Below are 23,764 nucleotides of genomic sequence, written 5' to 3'. Positions count from 1 at the left end.
AACCGAAACGTAAATCCAAGATTGAAAGTCGAACAAGGTTTTTATTCTCATAAATGAAAGTGTTTTTCACTACAAATGCTTTGTAGAGTTAGTCAGGTCAAAACTGGGCATCAAAAACTGCAAGTATAAAATATGTCTGAAAAGTCGAAATTTGCGCTAAACTGTATAAAGTAGCTTAGTCACGCTTTGAACAACCGGGCCTAGGCTATAACTGACTTGCCCCATGATCTCGGAGTTCCTGTTATCTCCACTTAGATGACTCTGAAATATTTCTTGGCTGTGAACGCGTTTCTTTATTTTTAAGACAGCTTGTCAAAAAAGGAAGGCTCATCGTTTCAAATCAATCACAACTCTTGTACAAACTAGAAATAAACTTCTCAATCTCTACCTTCCTTGTTCCAGTTTTGCTTGTCACTAGCTCTTTGAAGTTTCTGGACCTTTGTAACTATGAGCCTTTTATGACTTTCCTCGATCTGAGATTGCAAAATAACTCCTGTAAGGTCGGTACACATGAGGGGACATGTTACAGCGACAGTTTACCTCGTATGACATGCAAAAAAGTTCTGTTCCTTAAAATTCAGCTGGAGTTTCATGCGTCGTGAAGCAGGGACAAAAGCGCCTTAATTTTCAATGTGGCATCGTGTGCATTGCCTTTGCAAACTGTCCCCGCTACAACGAAGAAATAGCCGGGACGCATGTTGCGGATATTGAATATCCGCTTCGTGTGCACTAGCTTGAGTATTGTCCCTACAACATGCGTCCCGGCTATGCGTAAGCACGAAGGGGCTTTCTTATTCCCGCGACATGTCCGGAAGTGTACTGCCTTCAAGGAGGCATTTCCCTCCTTTTAGTCACGAGTAGAGGGAAACACTACAGCAAAAATAGTGCTACCATTTCGATAAGCGCGGTTGGCAATAGAGTCCCACAGGAGCTGTGACCTTCCGTATGCTAGAGGCTTTCCAGCACTTTTCCAGCAGTTTTACATCAGCTGTTTGTCCTCACCCAACCAATGCACGAAATTACAGAAGATAAAAGTATAGTAGTGTAAACCCTTATGACTCTTCCACGCAACAGAAATAATGTTTAGTCAAACTAATTCCGTTTGAACCTGTTTATTAGAAGGTGTTAACTAACCCTGAGTACGAAGTTATCTTTAGAAGTACTTTATTTTGCACGCTTTAAGTTAATACATCACTTCTATTACCTTAATCAGTACGTCGTTTACATTCACATTACGTAATTTTCTTGGCTAGATTTCTGCTGTACGGTGAGGACTGCATGAAACATTTCGTGACATTTGTTTGCAAAAATGCAAGTGCGAGCAGAGTCGATCAGCTGTCGATGCACTCCTAACCAATACGGTATTATAAAGCAGAAAAAAACAACAGTAGACAATCAGGCGATTAGAAAACAAAATCAACATACAATCACTGCTCATGCAACCACAACAGCAAAATCCTCAATATTTTCAACATGATAGATGGTACTGTCTAACAAAACACTAACAAATACGGTGAACATTTACAGTGCTAAGCTGGGACAATACACTTGTCGTATAAGGCATGCCTGCTACTCATTTAGCAACAAACAAACAAACAAGAATCTAGCTTATATCCATTGCATCTTTGCCTTGTTTAGTAAGAGCTTCGCGGAATCTTGCATCATTACGGTCCAGGTTCACCAGACGTCTTATTCCTAACCAAAAATTAAAGTTTTATTAGAAGACTGAAAGGAATTTAAAGAAAACGACAAAACTTTTAAAGTGCCTATGAAGTAAAAAATAATTCCTGCTTATTTGAAAGGCTTTTCAAATTAAAGAAGAATGGCGTTTTCCTTTTTGGAATATCTCTTTTCGTTTTAGAGATATTTACGTTTTTGTATTACGTAAATGAGGAAAGTGATGACGTCATAGGTGGTTCCTCTAAAACAGCACAACACTCAATCGAGAATACCTCTAGAAATATTAAAGCAGTGTTCTTCAAACTTGGAACCAGAAATGTACATCACAAAGAAAGAGAATGACACCTACTATGCTGTTGCCATGGCAACACTCTTGGCGCCAGTCTCTTTCTGTGAAAAACAAAATATACCCATTTGTAACCTTTTAAAGTGGGACAGAGGGTCTTGCTCGGAACACATGTGGTTCCCATATTGTCTTAACTCTCCCCATTAGATTCGTGGGAGTGGATGATCCTTGTTTAAGGTAAAATCTGGGAATTTTAGTCTTAATTAAGACAGAACCAGCCGCATTACTGTTGTCATGGCAATGGCACGTCAGGGGTCATTATGTTTCTTTTGCGATGTACATTTCTGGTGCCAAGTTTAAAGAACACTGCTTTAATATTTCTAGAGTAATTCTCGATTGAGTGTTGTGCTGTTTTAGTGGAACCACCTATGACGTCATCACTTTCCTTACAAAAACGTAAACATCTCTTAAATGAAAAAAGATATTCCAAAAAGGAAAACGCCATTCTTCTTTACTTTGAAAAGTTTGCAAATAAGCAGCATTTATTTTTTACTTCATAGGCACTGTAAGTGTGAAAGACATATTTCGACAGAACCTACTGTCATCTTTAGTTGATTAATGTACAAAGCGTTGGAAGTTGAATTTACAATAAGTAGAAAAATGATAATTGTCACGGTGACAACAAAAAGAATCTAAGAGTGTGTGAGAATTATAAGGATAGTTTTAGATTTACATGGTGTAACTGTTGATTGAAAGAGGGTTGTTCTCTTTGAATATGAATAGCCTCTCTTTAAAACAAAACAAAAACAAACAACAGCTATTTATACGACGCGAGTGTTTTACTAAAAAATTCACCACTCGTAAAATTCATACGAATTTATATCCGGGAAACTCTTTGGGCTCGTGGGGGGAAAAATTGCGTGACGAGCCCAAAGAGCGTTTGCGTACTGAGGAGGCTAGTCAGTTACCTCGATCAGATTATGCAAAGACTACAAGACGTTTTTTACCATTGTGGTGGTCCCTTCCCAGCCTCATATCGCGCAGAGCAGCTTTCTTGTTGGGGTTATCAGAGAACTCTTTGTCTTGTAGTTCTTCTTGGTGTCTGGCTTGGGCATAATGGTAAAGGAAGTTATTTACTGCCGCCTCGTCTAATCTACAAAGAAATTAAAACCGTTGAAAGAGTTTCCCATTTCCAACCGCATTTGTAGGCTCGATTTCCGCCGCCCTTTCGAGTCTGGCCTAAGGTCCTTAGTTCGATCTAAGGTCCTCCCCTTCGGGGGAGGAGCTCAGGCTCTTTTCCCAAACAGCGGCTGATAATCGAGCCTACCGGACTTCCCTCTGCTGTATATATGCAGTTTCAATTGAAAATTCTATTTTGATACCGCAGAACCTGATAGAACAAAATCAACAAATGCAACACCAATACCAGCACCTACTGGGCTGATCTTGGATCCGGCGGTCTTTGTCTTTCCGGTAATTTCATGGATTCCGGCTCGGTCAGTAACTGCACCAAGCTCTTCGCGTAACAGTCTGCGAGTCCCGGAGGGATTTGTTTCTCATCTCGAGCTGCCACCCACAACAGAGTTCTATCCAGCATTTTCATTCTGGCCTTCTTTGTAACATCGGCTGGAGCATACGTCATTTGACCGTCAAGGGCAACAAGTTGACCTTCGATTATGGCTGTCACCTGAAAAAGAAAAGAAAATTACTAACTAAGAAAACAAAAGAACTGAAGATCAACATTTATCTCTTGAAAAAGAGGATCTGTCAGAATGAATAATGAAAGAATTACAGAACAAATTCTGAATCAAATAAATTAATCACAACACAAACTGTACATCATCCAATATTACTCGTTGAGCAGGATAGCAAGCATGCATCAGTTGTCAAGTAGTATTGGCCGTGTTAGTGTCTTTAGTAGTTGTCATTGTAGTGGTCAGGGGCCGTGTTAGTGGAAGAGCTAGTTGAACATGTTGTAGAAGTAGCACCCGGAGAAACTCCCGTATAAAAAGGTCGGGAATGTTCGTCTTCTCGCTTAGGGATGTAAATCACAGATTTTTGGCCTCACTTGAAAAGGGTGTCCAGGACGAAATACCACTAGTTTTAGCCGTCATAGTATAGTTAAAACACTGCCATTTTCGTGTTAAGTGGTATATTTAAAAAAAAGAAAAAGAAAAAGAAAAAGGCGGGCACGAGCCAAGCCTACATTGGTCTCCTTTAGGGGTTTAATTCAGATTCTCTTACGAGCATCCCCGACCTTTTCACATGGCATGTGAGTGCCACCCATGGGAAGTAGTGGTAGAACTTTTGTATCGGTGCTACGCATGTTCAAAAGAGCTGGTAAACGTACGTCATGCTTTTCTCTCCTCCTGGGTGGCGGAGCTCTGTGATCTAACAATCCCGAATAACCAGCCGACTTGCCATGATCTTCATGCTCTTCCAGTTCTTCAATCATACCAATGGTGTTTTCATAAATGTCATAAAGCATCTGTTCACTGGCTGAAGTTAATCAAGAAATAGACACACAGACAACAGTCAGAAACAGTGATAGCTAAATAGCCATAATAAAGCGTTCTAGTAAAAAGTAAAGTCTGCATATATACGAGCCAAGTGGCCCATCAGGCCAGAGCTTATCCCGGTCTCTGCAGCATGAAGGAGGTGGGCGTTGGGGGCTATTAGAAACCAAAAAACCGCGCAAAAAATCGCCGAAAATCGCAAAACCGCGAGAAATTTCGTCCAAACTCGAAAACCGAAATAAGAGCCCTCGTTAACAGAGCTTTGGTACTGAGTCTTCAGAATCTCTCTTTCTGTTATTTAATTATTATACGTCTAAACTTGTTTTACTTTCCGAAGTTCTTTCTGCGTATTTCCTCGTTAGTGCAGTGTTGTGTCCAAGCGCTGAATAATGACGCTACTTCGTGAATAAAACGGCCGACCGAACTTTAATGTTTACTAAGCTAAACTTAAGTTATACATTTCAAATAATCCAAACATGCATGCAACTTGGCTATTTAAGATTCCGCTCTGGGTCATGTGTTACGTAATATATCTTACGTAACCATTACACCTAATAAAGTACCCTATTGTGTAAGCCGAATTCATTAACACTATAACATGCAGAACATATCGTAGTCTAAGGTAAGGTAAGGTAAGGTAATTTATTTTACGTCAAGAACACGGGGAGTGGTTGCCCAAGTCTCCCGAGCCAGGGGCTCATGATAAAAGTGTTTGACATACATGTTAAAAAAAAGATTTAAAAACTATATATTAAAAAATACAAAATTATCATACTATTAATATCTTAAAAAATATGCGTTGAAAATACAATATTAAAAAACGATAAAAATACAACATGTCTATAAAGGAATCATTTAAGACAAGAACTGCATTGGCAGCCACCAAAGTTTGTTGTATTAAGATGATTGATAAAAGCTGGAACGTTTGCTGCATTTTTTGCTGCCGGCGGTAACTGATTCCAAATTCTAGAGATGATATAAGAATACGAGCCGTGGAAGAATTTACTATTGTAAGGGCGTTGTTCTACGTTTAGCCCGCTGCTTCTAAGATTGTATGGCGTGACCCGGGGCTTGAATAAGTTGGTGATATAACGTGGGCCATTTTCTTTAAAACACTTAAAAAATATTATCAGAGATTGTTCAATACGTCTGTGTTCTAGCGTTCTCATGCCCAGCAGTTTGAGTAATGACTCATAATTAGAAGTTTTCCCCGTGTTCATTACTGTTCGTAGACCGTAGTAGTTAGCGTCTTCCACTTTTTTGTTGAGCGTTTTACCTATACCAATCAGTAAAGAATTACAATACTCAAAATGCGGTATTATAAAGCTCCTGTATAAAAGTAATAAAGTATCTATGGGTACTAAGCGCTTGAGGCGACGAAGTGCGGCAATCTTAGCGTATACTCTTTTCAGCATTACATTTGTGTGTTCTTTGAAAGATAACTTATTGTCCAGACATACTCCAAGGATCTTTAAATGTTCTTTGATATCGATTAAGGTGCCATCAAACTCCAAATCGTAATTGTATGTTGAATTCCCAAGAATCATTGCTTGTGTCTTGTCCCCGTTGGCTTGAAGATAGTTGTAGTTAAGCCAGGTAGATAGTTTTTCCATGTCTTGATTTAAGACGTGTTGAAGCACAAGAGGACTTTCGTCCGCCATATATTCGGTTGTATCGTCCGCGTAGAGGCGGAGGGAAGAGACGGAAACAGATTCGTTCATGTCGTTCATAAAGATGTTAAACAGTAAGGGGCTAAGGAGACTTCCCTGCGGGACGCCGCACTGTAAAAGTGACCAGCTAGAGCACGTATTATTGCATATTACCCTTTGTTTACGGTCATGCAAAAATGATCTTAAAAGTTGTAGGGCTGGTTCTTGCAAGCCATACGCTTTTAACTTTGCTAGCAGCAGATTGTGGCAAATGCAGTCGAAGGCCTTGGAGAGATCGATAGCAACTACACCCACTTCTTTTTTTTCATCAAGTGCGCGTCTCCAATCATCTGTTAATTTGATCAACGCTGTAGCGCAGGAGTGTCCCTTAAGAAAACCCGACATGTTGGGCGAGAAAATTGGTGCAAAGGAGGCGTACATCTGGTCGAACAGCACTTTCTCAAATAGTTTGGAGATTGCAGAGATAACGCTGACTGGTCGGTAATTGTTTTTATCGGTCACATCGCCCTTCTTATGGATGGGGGTGACATTACTCATTTTCCATTCTTTGGGTAGAGTACTCGTGCGAATACAGTAATTAAACAAAGACGTTAACGGAGTAGCCACGGCTATAGCGGAAAGTTTAACAATCTTTGGAGAGAAACCGTCGGGGCCAGTGGATTTCTTGGCATTCATTTTTAATACGTAGTTGGTTACGGTTTCCTTGTTGATTTCCTTAAAAGCAAAGTCAAGGTTGTATGATTTGCTTTTAATTGCTGCTATGCTAGGATGGTCGCCGAAATTCTCTTCCGTTAAGCTCAAGGCTGAGTCCTGTATTCTTGGATTTACAAAGAAGTCGTTAAATACGTTGCTGGGATTAGATACGAGTTTCCCATCATCCAGAAAATGGATGTTAGCTGTGCCATCAGTGTTAGATTTGTTGTTCGGAAGAAGAGGTTTCATCTTTTTCCAGAATAAACCAGCAGATGATGTTCCTGAGGCTGCATCGGCGCAGAAATTTTTGACTGCTCTTCTCTTTAGACCTGTAACTCTGTTCCGTTGTTCTTTGTACTTACACCAGTTTGAGTCTGTTGGCGCGCGACGGAATTTCTTGTAAAGTCGGTTTCGTATGCGAATCTGCTTTTGAATGTCTGGGCTGATCCACGGCAATTGGTTATTACGAAGCTGTATTCGTTTTACAGGTGCGTGTTCGTCTAGGACTTGTTTATATAGGCCAGACCAATGTGCCCATATATCATCGATGTTGTCATAAATATAAGCGCTGTCCCAGGGGACGTTTCTGAGATCAGAAAGAAATGTGTTCGAGTCCAAATACTTCAGGGATCTGAATTCTATTGTTCTTGCCTTAGGTCTCGGTAGCTTTTGTTTCCTCACAACAAAGATCAGGTCGTGATCGCTAATCCCGACTTGCAAAATTCCACTTGTCGCCAATCTCTCAGGGTGTGATGTTAAAACAATGTCAAGTAGAGTTCTTGAATAATTAGTTGTTCTTGTAGCCTCGTGAATAACATTCGTTAGACAGAATTGTTGGCTGAACTTGGTCAGATCTTTATTAGGGCCATTTGGGTTATCAGGTGATTCAAGCATGTTCATATTAAAGTCCCCGATAAACATGACTTCTTTCCGTTTGACGTACATTTTCTCTGCTGCTGACGCACAGGCTGGAATAAAATCCTTGACTTTGCATTTACCAGGGGAGCGGTAGCAAGCACATACTAGAAACCAGTTATTAACGCACCCCTTTACATCTAAACAGATCGATTCGATACCTTCAGGCTCAAATTTAACTTGTCGACGGGCCGTTACGTTTGATCTGATATAGACGAGTAATCCTCCACCTCCTTTTTTTCTGTCTCGTCGAATGATAAGATATTGCGAGTGAGTAAATAAAGAAGTAGAGACAGATTCATCGATCTTACTTTCACTGATAAACAGGATGTCGAAGGCGCATTTGTCGAGTAGATTGATGACTTCGTCCGACTTACCGAAGATACTGTTGACGTTGAGGTGGCCAATCTTCAAGTTTTTCTTATAGTAACCGGTAATGTTCGTAGTAAACCATTCAAACGGTGATTGGGATGACAGCGAGTCGCTTGCCGCTGAGTTGTCCAAATCGGGTTTTGCTGGGTCCACAAATAAGGAGATCAATTCTTCAGGAGACGTGGTAGAAAATGGTAAAGTTCCTAGGCTGCAGCAATTGCACATCCATGGCTCTGATAAACTAGTTGAACCGAGCAGATCTCTGCGTTGACTGATGGAAAAACCGCCGCATTTAATATGATAATTACTGTGGCAAGAAGAACACATCGATGAACGGTGGTTCACGGCGATAGTTCTTTGGCACGCCGAACATTTAGGTTTGTCGCCAGGATTACTTTCCACGTCTCCCCCTCTTAGGAGTAGAATATTGTGTGTTGCCACAGCATTCGAGTAGTATAATGTTTTCCTGGATATGAATTTTCTTCGTAAATATCTCTTTCGGACAGGATTATACGCGAAGTCGACGTGAAGATGGCGTCGTCCGCAGTCACTTTGGCTGTTATAAAGTAGGTCTTCGATTACATGTCTCTGCTTGAAAGGGCAACTTTGGTCCACGGAAATAGTTATCAAATTGAAGTAGGTTGTATCTGAAATTTTGGTCCTAATTGGAAGCGTCGTGGGTAAAGAAAACCACGCGAATAAGACCAGCAAGGCATAAACGTGGCAGGTCGCCATTGTCATGCACGCGAATTCAAATCTCCTTTTTTGATTTTAAGTGATTTTTGTTTAAAAGAAACACCACACTCTGAAGTTACTTTTTGATTGCCATTGTCAGAATTTTCATTTGTGTAGGCACAATGGCAGCCCCATTTTACAACCAAACTACTTTATTTTACAACCAAACAGTCTCTTCTTTGTTTTTATTCCACGTGAACGGAGCGAGTGAGCGCAATGTTATTCTCGCGACGAAAAGAGGAGACTTTAATGAGCGTCCACAATAGGGTTCTCAGATCCCGCTTTCGCGTCCATTTTTTTCTGTTAATTCCGCCATCCCGCCTGTTTTTGCCTGGAAATCCCGATCCCGCCCACTTTTCAAAGACGTTTCTGCGTTAATTATTAATTTGTTAAATTAATAATTGGGGAACACAGAAACTTTTTAAACATAGATATCGCACAAAGGATTCAATGAATTGCAGATAAGTAAGCACAAATGATTGTAATGTTTCTTTCTGTAAACGGTTTACTCTTTTGTTTTCTTTTGTCCACGTATCAGTGGAAGAAAAAGATTATTCATTCCCATCTTCAAGAGATGGCCCGTAAACACACCTGACTGTTTCTGTCAAAGATTTCAGCGTCTTCACCTTGAAATCTGGGCTCAGAACTGTTTTTCCGAATGACGGCATTCCTGCTCGCACAACCTTTTCGTAATATATGGCTATGCAATGTATAATATGGCAGCATACTTCGTAAATCACTATCACCGCCATTCGGTGTGATCATCCTGGCCAAAACAAGCCAAGTGCTCTGGAAAAGTCGAAACTAGCTAAAAAACTAGAAAGGATCGGGGGCTCAGGATTACAGAGGCCAACCCAAATGATCACAAATTATAGGACTCAAGGTTTTCATACAGTTTTATGATACTAACGTGGTCAAGCGATAATGGATACGTTTGACAGAACCTGACAGGGTACAGAGCCGTTGCTATTCATTACTTGAACCTAATACAGCTATACCCACAAGAGGTTCGTTTCTGCCCTGGTTTCTGCCGGCTTGCGGTTTTTGTGCTGGTCAATTTATGATGTCACGTAAGAATTGAAATCCCGTATCCTGCTCTGTTCCCTTGCAAATCTCATCCCAACCCCATAAAAACACGAAATCCCGCTCCCGCGCGTACTTGTAATTCCAGCTTCCCGACTCTGCTTTCAGCTCAAATCCCAAATATCACGGCGAAAGAAGCCAAATCCCGCATCCCGCCAAACCGCCAAACCTATTGGGGAGGCGATTTGCATGATGGCGTCATTTGACTACAACTACCAGAATCCGTCACTTTTTCTGTTTCTTATGCTAATCAGGGCAATTGTTATTAAAACCCCACTGGAAATTCAAAATTTAAATAATAAAGAAAGAACGAAAGGAATTTTGGTAGTTGTAGTCAAATGACGACAACGTGCAAGTCTGCTAATGAGCTTAGGAACTCGATGGTCCACAGTCTAAGGTCAAAGTCCACAAGATATTATGCCAGCCGCGTGATACTTTGAGAAATAGTCTTTTGCTTTGATATTATCTTTAGCTTTTCATTGTCTGCTTGACAGCTGTTACAAGCAAAATAACGGCTAAAGAGACTAGGCTTGGCATGCATTCCTCTAACTGTAAGTGGTCCCTTGGAATTACAGTTTTAGCGCGACCGCGGGGTGTAACTTCCTTGGTAAAACCAGAAAAACCGTAAAATGCATTGGGCAAAACCGAAAACCGAAAACCGCCATCATTGTTGACAAAAACCGAAAACCAAAGACTAAACTGGAGAAACCCGCAAACCGCACAAGACATCAAAACCGAAAAAGCGAACCAAAAATTGGCCAAATCCGCAAAACTGAAAATCCCAACGCTCCCATCATGAAGCGACTAGGAGTATTTCTACTCCCCCTTACTGGATGGGATGCTAGTCTTTTGCAAGGTTACCCCTGCCACCCCTAGCATTAAATTCGCCGTTACCCATTTATACACCTGGGTGGAGAGAGTAAAGTGTTTTGTTCAAGAACACAACTCAATGCCCCCGGCCAGGGCTCGAACACGGACCGCTCGATCCGGAGACGAGCGCAACAAAAAATGAGGCCACCGCACCTTCCACAATGTAGGAAGGCAATAAAAATTATTGGTTTTCATAGACAGGCAAAACTTTTTGAACTTAACTTCTAGTATTGCTTAGAAAATTGTGTAATACCCAAAGGGGTACTCAGAGCATTACTAACAGAGAGACTCAAATGTGACGAAAGAGGGTCCCCAATAGGTTTGGCGGGATACGGGATTTGGCTTTTTTTTCGCGGTGATATTTGGGATTTGAGCAGAAAACAGGGGCGGGAAGCGGGAATTACAATTACGAGCGGGAGCGGGATTTCGTGTTTTTATGGGGTTGGGATGCGGGATTCGCAACAGGAACAGAGCGGGATGCGGGATTTCAATTCTTACATGACCACATAAATTGTTATTGACCAGCGCAAAAACCACAAGCTGGCAGAAACGAACCTTTTGTTCGTATAGCTGTGTCAGGTTTCAAGTAATGAATAGCAACAGCTCTGTACCCTGTCAGGTTCTGTCAAACGTATCCATTACCGCTTGACCACGTTAGTATCATGGGACTGCATGAGGTCTTTGAGTCCTATTGCAATCAGTTATGTTGACCTCTGACATCAATGACATCTGCCCATTTCCAACATTTTCGACGCTTGTGTCTGCAATCTTGGCCCCTCGATCCTTTCTAGTTTTTCTAGTCTTTTGACCTTTTCCAGAGCGCTTGCCTTGTTTTGGGCAGGATGGCCACACCGAATGGCGGTGATAGTGATTTACCGAACGAAGTATGCAACATTACGAATTGCGTCATCATATGTTACGAAAAGGATTTACGAGCAGAAATGCCTTCATAGGAAAAGAAAAGTTCTGAGCCCAGATTTCAAGGAAAGTGAAGACGCTGAAAGCTTTGAAAGAAACTGTCAATTGTGTTTACGGACCATCTCTTGAATGTGGGAATGAACAATCATTTTCTTTCACTGATACATGGAAAAAAGAAAGCGAAACAGTAAACCGTTTACAGAAAGGAACTTAATAATCATTTGTTCTTACTTATCTGCTAGCCATTGAATTCTTCAGTTGTGACCTTTTATGCGATGTCTATTTTTAAAAAGTTTCTGTGTTAATAATTAAATTACTTATTAATTTAACAAATTAATAATTAACGCAGAAACCTCTTTGAAAAGTGGGCGGGATTGGGATTTCCAGACAAAAAATGGCGGGATGGCGGGATTAACAGGAAAAAATGGTCGGGAAAGCGGGATCTGAGAACCCTATTGTGGACCCTCACGAAACGGTTAGACACGAAAAAGTTGTAAGTTAAGGCTAAAACCAGACCCAAACAAGTCAAAACAGCTTAGAAACATAACTAAAAACTCTCCTTGTCCTTTGCGTCTAACTTACACCTGGAAGTGAAACTCATCGATATAATTTTTAACCATTTTTAACATAATAAAATGTCATGCAGTGCATCCATAAGCAATCGATGACGCTTAGCAATGTGCGAAATACTGATTACTTTAGCTCACTCCTTCGTTTCCTGTTGGACATTTCGAACATCCGCTGATCAGTGCCGGCGTAAGGCTTTCACAGGCGCTTGCGCATTGAAGTCGAACTGATCACAAGTTATTCGAGAGGTACAAGATGAAACGATTTCGTCACCAAGTGATTTGATGTTTGCCAGTTGTAGACTTTCTAGAAGTCCTTTCCATCTCGCTTCGCTCGGTAGAGATAATTAAGCGAAGGATTGAGCGAAGTTCAACTTGTGGTAAGTGTAGTCATTTGTTACAACTTAGAAAATACTATTTGTATAGGTAATCATACGGTTTCGAGTTCAATTTGGAATTAATTTGCACGAGTGAGTTTTTCAAAAAGCTGAAATTGCACGAGCCGCTTCGGCGAGTGCAATTTCAGCTTTTTGAAAAACTCACAAGTGCAAATTAACTCCAAATTGAACGAGAAAAACCGTATGATTACTTATTAATAATATAAACATGAAAAAATTCGCGAGGAGAAAGTGCCGGAAGATCTTTCTCGAAGCCATTTTTTCTCATTCGAGAAAACTATTTTCAAAGTTTCAGCACAAAATTTTCATCATCATTTTACATGATATCATTTTCTTAGAAAAGTTGCTATTTTCTTACAGTCAATCATAATCCAGAATTTCGATGTGTAATTTGCACTGGTGTTACACTTTTTGCACTGATGTTACACTTTTTGCACTGGTGTTACACTTGAACTGCACTGCTCTTAGCCAATCAGCATCGAGTAATTTTTTCATGTGTATTATTATCCAAGTTAAAGACGAATCCTAAGGCGCACTAACCTTGCAATGAACGTTGCGTCTGCTCCTGTCTCAGCGATTGCTGCTGGAAAACTGTGCCAAAGGATGACGGTTGGCCTGTAAAATGACCCGGCATATCCCGCTGGGAACGTCCTGAATATATGTACAATAGCACAACAGGGTTATTCTATTGAAATGGAGAAAAAAGTTGCAGCAAAAAAAATAAATGTCTTTATGAATGTGCCAAATGGCGGTTTAGAATGTTAGATTTTCAGACGGAGCCATAATCGGGGACGGAGACCGTAAGCGCGTGCCATTTCTAGTATTGGGGTTGTCCCCATGATAAGGGACAATAATTCTATTTTTAGAACAAATTGCGCCATTGCCTGCGACACACGCGCGTACATGCTGAGAGGATTTTTGCGGACGTCGCGCGGGGGAAATGGCGTCCGAAACTCCCGAAATTTCTCATGTTTTTGGCCCACAACTCAACGCGTTTACGTCTGTTGGAATTTTGCTTAAGTATTTTCGTCGTAAGCTGCTCCAGTTTGAGCGAAGTAAGACCGTGTCGAATTTAGGTATGTTCTGCTGTAAGCTTATATATATCGCTGACCAAGTTGTGTTCCGACGGATGCTTCTTTTACATGAGCTGTGCACAAATCCACTTTAAATTTCACATATGTTGAAGGTTAACAGCTTTTCCATTACACAGCAAAAAACTAGCTGGATATATTTAGATATAGCAGAGCTTCAGGACTTCATAGTTTCCTAACTCCTCTTGCCACACGCTTGCGAGGAATTTGTCAGTCTATCGCGACCGAAAAGTAAAACAAAATAATTGCTAGTTTGAGTTTCGCTTGAATTGTAAGCAACGCTTGATGTTTCATCAAGGCCCAATAACTTTATGTCCGTAGATACTGCTCAGTTTTATTCGCGTAAAAAATCCAGTAAATTCTCTGTTGTCGATGAATGAGAGCGCCCGCCGATGCGTGTTTTGTACAGTCAGTAAACATGACAAATTGTACTTCCGCGGCACTTTCGTGTGAAAGCGTACATCGAACTCAAACAATAACTCTATAGTTTTTAAATATGTTTAAGATTGATAAATGTCTGAGAACATATTAAAAGCTTAGCTGAAAATATGTGAATAAAGCAGAAATAATCAGCAAAGTTACGATAACGTTTTCTTTAATCAACTTCGAAAAACGATTTCGATTTTGTTGATCGAGTTATCAAAACTCCTTGTCCATTTTCATTTTCGCAGTGTAAAACTTCACTATGCTTATGTTAAAGAAACAGACGATGTTAGTAGCCTTTTTTGCGTTCGTGAAATTTGTTGCAGCATCTCAGCACAAAAGATAACGAAAGAAATCTTTGTCAAGATTTGTTGACAATTGAAAACTCACCAAACAAGCAGAAACAATAAGCAACCATCAAAACAGGTTTTGGTTATGATTAACCATTGTCTGAGAAACTCACAAATTAACTCGATACCAGAGTAGAGAGTTTTCTTGCGAACAAACGCAAAAACATACGCGTAAGCTTACAACTAGCGCGAGCAGATCTTATTATTCATTCCCAGCGCGAGATTGAAGTCTTGTTTTCGACCCTGGAAAAACCCACCTTTTCCGTTAGCTCAGAGCATAAAACTACATATAAGCGCCCTGGTTCGTATTCCCTGTCTTACTCCCTGCCATCGCTGTGGAAAATACGCAAGATAATCTCTCAAATCTCACCATTTGATCACGCAACGTGACAACATCCACGCGAGAGCCCCCGACATGTGCGTGGTTTTGCGCGGATATATGACGTCAGGATGGCGCAATTTGTCCTAAAAATAGAAAAATTGTCCCATATCATAAGTGCGCGCGGATCCCAAGACTTACGATCTCCGTCCCCGATTATGGCTCCTGATCATCGCAGTATATTTCCAATTAATTGGAAATTGGAAAATCTACTACGATGATCATTCTTCACTTTCGTCTACAACCGCAGTTCAAATATGATTTGTTTCTTATATACCTCACATCATTTCACTCCTCATGGGAAGATGTGAACTCAATTAATTGACCTCGCTCCCAATGTGTGGCTTCATAGCTCAGTTGGTAGAGCATCGCACCGGTATCGCGGAGGTCACGAGTTCGAATCCCGTTGAAGCCCTGATTTTTTCAGGCTTCTTCTTTCCAATTGCTTAAATTGGAAAATTTACTGCGATGATCATTTTTCACTTTCAAATTGCCTGTTGTCGATGAATAAGAACGCCGGCCGATGCGTGTTTTGTACAGTCAGTTAAACATGACAAATTGGACTTCCGCACTTTCGTGTGAAAACGTACATCGAACTCATTTAATATCTCTAGTCTTTAAATATGTTTAAGGTTGATAAATGTTTGAGGACATATCAAAAGCTTAGCTGAAAATATGTGAATACAGCAGAAATAATCAGCAAAGTTACGATGACGCTCGCTTTAATCAACTCGAATAACTATCTCGATTTCGTTGGTTGAGATATCAAAACTCCTGAGGATACCTAAACTTCGAGCCAGGAACCGAGCCAGGATTCGAGCCAGGATTCGAGCCAGGATTCGAGCCAGGATTCGAGCCAGGATTTGAGCTAATTAAGATCCGAGCAGGATTAGTTAGGATGAGCTTTCTACGACATGTCACGTGACCTGGTTTCCTTGTTTGCGTTGCTCCCTTTGTCTCGGCACAAGTCGTGCAGAGTAACGCGTAGGAAGTGTTATATTCTGGAGTGCTGTTTGTGCAAGTGTTTTGCCACATACATTACACATATACTGAAATCTGAAAATTTGAACATTTGAACATATATTCCAGAAAGTTTGATAGCTAGCGCAGGGCTCAAAGAAACCCCCGTCCGCACGTCTGGGACGAATACATTTTACTCTCGGGCAAGTAACTTTACCCCACGGACAAGAGACGGCCGGCAAACCATCCACCGACTAAATTTTTGATAACGATTTGTAAACAAGGAGTAAGTTTTAGGCACATGGGTATAATCAAGTGTTTGGACGAAGCTTGCTCTGCCAAAAATAACAAATTCTAGCTTTATTTTGTTGATTGCGTTAACTGCAGTGGTTACCTAGCAAGTGATCAAAATCTGCCCCGATCAGATTTCTTTCCACGACTAAATATAGCCGTGTTCGGCACGAAAACGCCCTGTTTATTTCTTAAAATTTCAGCATTTTTTGCACTGTATAAAATCAAACTCGACATCAATGTATCAAAACTGTAGAAACTATACGCAAAAAGAAACCGTATATATTCTCACAGCAAAAACGATCGAAGCCCTTGCCAGCATTTTTAAATGAAGAAATCCAACTACTAGAATCCCTGTGGCAAGTCAAGTTTTCTGGTAGAAATACACTTGGGCGCCGCCAAAATGAAATGTATTAGTATTATCAAAAAGAAATTCGCTAGTATATCTACTAAGTTATCAAAAGACTTTCAGTGTTCCTGGATATTCACGTAAAATAGTTTTTCGTTGAAACGAAGATTTTCTCTCGCCTGAAACCCGGCTTTACAAATTCGACACTGTGCCTACGTCCTGTGTCAAAATTGACGTGCATGAGCCGAATTGGTTTGATTCTACTTGCAACAAGCTGGGGTTTTTTTTTGGTTTCTGATCACGTGATCAAAGTGGCAGGAAAAACTAAAGGCGCGGAAAGGGTGAATCCTGGCTCGGATCCTAGCCCAAATCCTAGCTCGGATCCTGGCTCGGATCCTAGCTCAACTCTTAACTCGGATCCTAGTTCGGATCCTGGCTCAAATCCTAACTCGGGTCCCAGCTCGGATCCTGGTTCGGATCCTGGCTCGGATCCTAGCTCGGATCCTGGCTCGGATCCTGGTTCGAATCCTGGCTCGAACCCTGGCTCGGATCCTGGCTCGAATCCTGGCTCGAATCCTGGTTCGGATCCTGGCTCGGATTCTGGTTCGAATCCTGGCTCGAATCCTGGCTCGGATCCTGGTTCGAATTCTGGCTTTATTCTTAGTTTATCTCAAAACTCCTTGGCTATTTTATTTTCGCAGTGTAAAATTTCACTATGTCAAAGAAATACACATGATGTTAGTAGCCTTATGGCGTTGGTGAAAATTGTTGTAGCCTTTCAGCACAAAAGACAAGGAAAGAAAGCTTTGGCAAGATTTGTTGACAATTGAAAACACCGACTCGGATTTGAAAGTGCACGCGCTGCACTGCACTATGCAAATGAGCTACTTATGAACGCGTCACACTTTCCTTTCAAAAACTTTTGCAAACTCGCCAAACAAACAGAGGCAAGAAACTATCAAAAACAGGGTTTGGTTATGATTAACCATTGTTTGGGAAACTCACAGACTAACTCGATACCAGAGTAAAGAGTTTTCTTGCATGGCTTTTCTTTACAGCACAAACGCAAAATCTTACTCGCACAACTAGCGCGAGCAGATATTATTCATTCACAGCGCGAAATTGAAGTCTCGTTTTCGACCCTGAAAAACTCACCTTTTCCATTAGCTCAGAGTATAAAACTATATATAAGAGCCCTGGTTCTTATTCCCTGCCTTATCCCCTGTCATCGCTGTGAAAAATCTGCATGAGAATCTCGCAACTCTCACCATTTGATCACGCAACGTGACAGCATCCACGGGAGAGCCCCCGGCATGTGCGTGGATCCGCGCGGATACATGACGTCAGGATGGCGCAATTTTTTCTAAAAATAGAAAATTTGTCCCATATCATAGTTGCGCGCGGATCCCAAGACTTACGGCAGGGCGGAAAAAGTACATATAAGCGCCCTGTTTAAGGTCTCCGTTCCCGATTATGGCTCCTGCGGGAAATTAATATCAATTTGACACTGTGTGGGAGGGGTAGGTTGGAAATTGTTTGATCAGGCTGCGTGCAGAAGGCATCAAGAGAAGGATATTTAGCTTGTTTATGTTAGTACACATAATGTGTCTGTGGTGACTGCGTCTGGAAAGATCAGGTCTACCTCTCTACAGAAAACGATAAATGCTTAAAACCAACTTACAATACATGCACAGATTTCAGTGCTGGAGGCAGACAGAGAGTTGAGTGTAGATTTAACTCAGAAACTACGAGATGAAATAAATTTTTCGACTGCTTTGTAAATGGACCGACAAAGTTGCACCAGGAGCTGTGCCACGCTCGACAATTAATAGCTTGTTCTTTGCGCTGATCAGTTTGATTTTAGTTACTGAGAACTGTACGTTATTCTCAAAAGAGCGCGGATTAGGCTCGCAAGGCGGTGAAGACACATGATTTGCGATTCTATTCCGTATTGAAGAAAAGAAAACCTCTGAAACAAGGATACACAGTGATTTTAGGGAAAACTAAGTAACTGCGATATTTCAATGATAAATATTAACTGAATGGATGGACGTTAGGCGAAACCATTGAGCTGTTCGGAGCGAATGTAGAATCCAGGTGTTGTACCCAGGTTTTAATACCAATCGTAATTAAATTTGGAGATCCAGGTATCTCAGTCTGTGCGTTTGGCAGTTGTTTGATAACAAAATGTCACGAAATTCCTTATTAGAAATAAACTCTACATCAATACTAGTCATTCTCTCAAAAATTTTCTCTTCAATAACATCCTCTCTATATATATAAAAGAGACCAACAACGAAAAACAAACAAAAGAAAACCAAAACAACAACAACAGCAAAAACAAAAATACAAAACAAAAACGTTAATAAATAAATTAATTCATTAATTAATTCATTAATTAATTAATTAATAAAACTTAAAGGACAAGTTCTGTATCAATACTTGGCTGTTGACGGCGACAGCAGAGTGTTACGTTGTCAAGTCTGTAAAAGAACTGGAGAGTAACCTCTGATTACTTTTTTTAGAGAATACAGAGATTTAATTTTTCCGTTATGATGAAACTATGATAAAAAATTTCTCAACCATATATTCACTTTTTACCAATACTGTTTAACTAAGAAAGAAACCCTTATTGGGAGCAGGCTGATATTTTTGAAAAGTTTGCTCAAAGAAGGCTTAGCCTGGGCGCCAATGACCTCTGCTCGACCTCCGCGTTACCTGGGACTATGTTCAATGACTGGTATTCCAAATCACGGCTCAAACACTGATCTAATTGTTCTCATCTTTCTCTTTGTCGAGTTTTGATTAGCATTCTCAGTTTCTTGATGGTTTTTTATCTTCTTTTTAGGAGTGGTACAATCTTGGACTGGGTTTGCGCCAAAGACCAAACTACCATGTACATTAGCGACGAGGGAAGACTTTGCTGCCAGTATAACCTGCATAACGACTTAATCGTCAACTGGAAGTTTAACTGTGGAGATCGCGTGGGACCTCATCGAAGCACTCATTTCCTTTCACCTGATTATGAAGGTTTTAACCACGCGATCTCGATAGCATTGTATAACTCGACGTGGACCACCGCTGAATGGGCCATGAAGCTGATGCAAAATGTCAAAAAACAGTTCAACAGAAACTGATCATCTCCACAACTGGGAAAGTTTTTGCATTCCTTTGGTACCAGTGTTTAAACAGTTATAGAATATACATCCACCATCATTGCATGGTTATTTGGACGGTTCCAGGTAGCATTAGAAAACATCTCTTAAAAGTGTTTTTAGCTCGGAAAAGTTTTGCACTTCGTCAGTGTCCGTTTAGTGTCAGTAGAACTTCTCTTTGGAATACAAGTGACAGTGGAAACGAGTACGTATACTTGATTGAAGCATCTTTTAGGGGTCAAATAAAGCTCGAATTACGTCCACATTGGTCTCCTTGAGAGGTTTCATTGAAACTTTTCGACGAGTATCCCCGACCTTCACATACGGGAGTACCCCAGGGATCAGTGTTCCTCTGTGTATCGTTCGGTTTTCTCCTATGTTACTCGGACCTTGTAAGACGCAGTATTTCTCTCTGTTATTATTTTCAAATTATATTTTACAAAAAAAAGGACATGCCTGCAACAAGAAAAACCGTTTTATTGACCTAATTTAAAATATTAAAGGTACAGCTACTGTTCGTGTTAGTCGGAAGAGGACAGAGCAGGAGAAGTATTACCAGGCCTTTACATTTTGTATGATCTGAGATAAATCTATATAAGAGTCTTGTAAACCTAAAATGTTGAATTTAATTTGCTTGAGTTTTCTTTTAAACGTATTTTTGGAAAGATTTCTTAATGCCTGAGGTATTTCATTCCACAATTTTACTCCTATTCGAGAGAAGGAATTTGCTTGAACGGATAGCCTAGAAGGTTTGGCATAGAAGTTATTAGAGGCAGAAGAACGTGTATTGTAAGAATGAACATTAGAACTGATATATCTTGAAATAGATCTTGAATAATAGCCAACGAGGCACATGGCGGCGAGTTGTATGTTATCATTTAATATATCCAACCGTGAAGCGAGAGTGGAATAATTGTTTTATTAAAACGCACCCAAAATGTAGAAAACTAGAATAAAAATAAAAGCGCTCCCCAAAATTACGCGTACCACTTACCATATTTGTAGAGCATGGTATAATGGCTCATATACCATGATGGCTAAGCCAATGAAAACTCTTGAATTGCATTCCAATGAACCAGTTTCTAATGATACAACATAAAGTGGAAGAAGCCGCCAGCAATCGAGTTAATTCACAAACCTGAGACATTCTGAATAAGGGTTAGAATAGAGCAAGAAGCAGTAAAAAAACTTAATCGAACCGTAACAAGCTAGAGAATAAACGGCACGCAATGCATGCAGAGGCGATGACATTTAAAAACTGTTCCTAGAAGATTGCAACATGAGCAGACAAACTGATTGTTAAACTTTTGGGTTAGAAATTTTAGGGGTTTACATTTAGGGTAGTCCATTGGTGGTTCATTCAAGTAGTTCATGTACCAGGTCCATCTTGTTAGTCCATGTCAGCGAAATGTAGCAACCCAAATAAAAAGCGCTCCGCTGAAAAGTTCCTCTCTCTGAAACCAACACCTTATTATCTTTAATTAAAGATATTTGGCAAAGCTAATTACTTCACCGGAAATTAATTCGTTGTTTTAAGCATATACTTGTCCAAGAGAAAGTCATTTTCTCTTGACTTGTCATATCGCGTGTGCGACCCGCTTGTCTATCTAAAATTGTATGTATCGAAGATATGTTATTATGAGTTTGCCCGTGAGCGCAAATTTATCCGACACTGTATAAACCAAAATCCACCCCCAAATCTTCGTTTAAAAGCTGAAATGAAAAGCACTCCGCTGATTCTGCAAACAACAAAGGAAAGCCGCAAAGTACAAGTTTCTCTCTCTGAAATCGACACCTTATTATCTTTAAAGATATTTGGCAACGCTAATTACCTCACAGAAAATTAATTTGTTGTTAACCGTATACTTGTCATCAATGAACATTCGTATTGTCTTTACCCTGACAAAACGATTATCAATTGTTTAATCAGAACCACTCTTTCGTTGAAGGAAAATATAAAACAGCGCATTTCCAAAACTTCATAAAAAAACTGAAAACTGCAAATGAATCGTACCCTGACTTCATTATCACTACTGTAAACTGTACATTTCAGTGCTCATACAATGCTCATTCAATTCACTTCAAGACTAGCAAAAGTACAACTGCGCTACCAATCCGTAAATTGTATGTAGACCCTTCAGCTATCGCGTGTGCGACTTGCTTGTCTATCTAAATTTGTATGTATGGACGATATGTTCTTATTACGAGTTTGCCAGTGGGCGCAAATTTATCCGACACTGTATAAACCAAAATCAACCCCCAAATCTTCGTTTAAAAGCTGAAATTAAAAGCACTCCGCTGATCCTACAAACAGCAAAGGATGACAGCCGCAAAGGAAACCCGCAAAGGAATGTTACTCTCTCTGAAATCGACACCTTGTTATCTTTAAAAATATTTGGCAACACTAATTACCTCACCGGAAATTAATTTGTTGTTTTAACTGTACACTTGTCATATCGATTAAAAGCAGTCTGCTGATCCTACAAACAGCAAAGGAAAGCCGCAAAGCCTTCACCTATCGCCTGTGCGACTTACTTGTCAATCTAAACTTGTATGTATGGAGGATATGTTCTTATTATGAGTTTGCCCGTGAATGTAAATTTATCCGATACTGTTTAAACCAAAATCCACCCCTAAATCTTCTTTTAAAAGCTCCAATTAAAAGCACTCCGCTGAACCTACAAACAGCAAAGGAAAGCAGCAAAGGAACTCCCAGAGTGCATTTCGCTTCCACTGGGGGATAAAAAGTGCGCGACATAAGCGCACAGACATAAGCGTGACGGACTATGCGAAATCACTATCCAAAGGAATGCATGCTTGCTAGCATAAAGCGATGACGTCACACAATACGCATCGCTTAAAAACGTAAAAACCGAATGTTACTGGGGCGCGGGGGGGAGGGGTGGGGTGGATGGGAACGCTAGTTTAAACAGCGATAATTATAATAAGGAAAAATAGTCTCTACGAGTAAACAGGCTGGTGTCAAGAGGTGTGATATTCACAAGGAGTGGTTTATAAAGGTCTGGTTATCCCAATGGGAAATGATACAAATGATACTTTACTTCATTTTACTTTTATAGCTTGGCAATACAAAAGACTACAAGTATTGACAGGAGAACCCTTAACAGGAACTACTTCCCTCACTCAAGGGTTACCCAAAGTTCACAATAAGTAAGGGTTATTGACCAAGTGTGAGGTCAAAATGGCTGGATATTGGCCAAGTTCTTTTTTTGCATGTTTATGGACCGAAACGGAGTCAAGGTCCATAAACACGCAAACAAAGAACGAGGCCAATATCCACCCATCTTGGCTGAACAAGCTTGGTCAATAAAGGATTTATTATATGGCTTTCAGGGAAATTTTTCTTGCGGGACACGGCGAGTAATCCCGAGCGGGCAAGATAGCTCCATCTTGCCCGCTCGGGTAACCAATCACAGTGCAGGATTTGATTCATCTTGCCCGCTCACGGGGCTAGCCATATAATAAATATGGGTTATTGACCAAGTGTGGGGTCAAGATGGCTGGATATTGGCCAAGTTCTTTTTTTGCGAGCTTATGGACCGAGACGGAGTTGAGGTCCACAAACTTGCAAAAAAACAGAATGAGGCCAATATCCAGCCATCTTGACCGAACAAGCTTGGTCAATAAAGGATTTATTATATGGCTTTCCGGGAAATTTTTCTTGCGGGGTGTGGCGGGTGGTCCTGAGTGGGCAAGATAGCTCCATCTTGCCTGCTCGGGTAGCCAATCACAGCACAGGATTTGATTCATCTTGCCCGCTCACGGAGCTAGCCATATAATAAATAAAAAAATTACACAGCTAGTGAAATCATAAATAAATAAACAAGGGGAAGCAGTGCTGCCTCACGACCAAATAACGACTCTATGGGAGAATTATAAATAAAGTCAAGATGCCTCCTGGACAGCCTGCTATAAAGGGAGCTACATCATGCTTTGGACATCTTGAAAACTTTAGCCTAAATTTTTCAAGTTCATTATTTGTAATTCATGTTAAACTTCTCCATCATTAACCATCCTTGTTCCCCTAAGGTTTATTATTAACT

The 23,764-nt window shown here is 40.5% G+C and overlaps 2 protein-coding genes across 2 annotated transcripts in view; both read right to left on the bottom strand.

Moving 5' to 3' along the window:
* LOC145497955 (uncharacterized) overlaps positions 1–14,322 on the bottom strand; it is a 107,274-nt gene extending 92,952 nt beyond the window's left edge. Inside the window, exon 1 of the mRNA XM_081477832.1 lies at positions 13,243–14,322. Coding sequence (XP_081333958.1) covers positions 13,243–13,336 — 94 coding nt within the window. The 5' untranslated portion in view covers positions 13,337–14,322. The remainder of the gene's footprint in view (positions 1–13,242) is intronic.
* Positions 1,104–4,893, bottom strand: LOC145498002 (uncharacterized). The gene is made up of 4 exons (XM_081477874.1): positions 4,317–4,893; positions 3,403–3,653; positions 2,974–3,119; positions 1,104–1,695 (listed from the first exon to the last, which is right to left on the bottom strand). Exons 1-4 carry the CDS (start codon positions 4,452–4,454, stop codon positions 1,604–1,606), a joined length of 627 nt encoding a protein of 208 aa, XP_081334000.1. The 5' UTR covers positions 4,455–4,893; the 3' UTR covers positions 1,104–1,603.
* Positions 14,323–23,764: the final 9,442 nt, after the last annotated feature.

The sequence above is a fragment of the Orbicella franksi genome, chromosome 9, assembly GCF_964199315.1.
Source record: "Orbicella franksi chromosome 9, jaOrbFran1.1, whole genome shotgun sequence".
NCBI lineage: Eukaryota > Metazoa > Cnidaria > Anthozoa > Scleractinia > Merulinidae > Orbicella > Orbicella franksi.
Note: the sequence above shows the minus strand (reverse complement) of the source record. Positions and strands in the feature narration are given on the sequence as shown.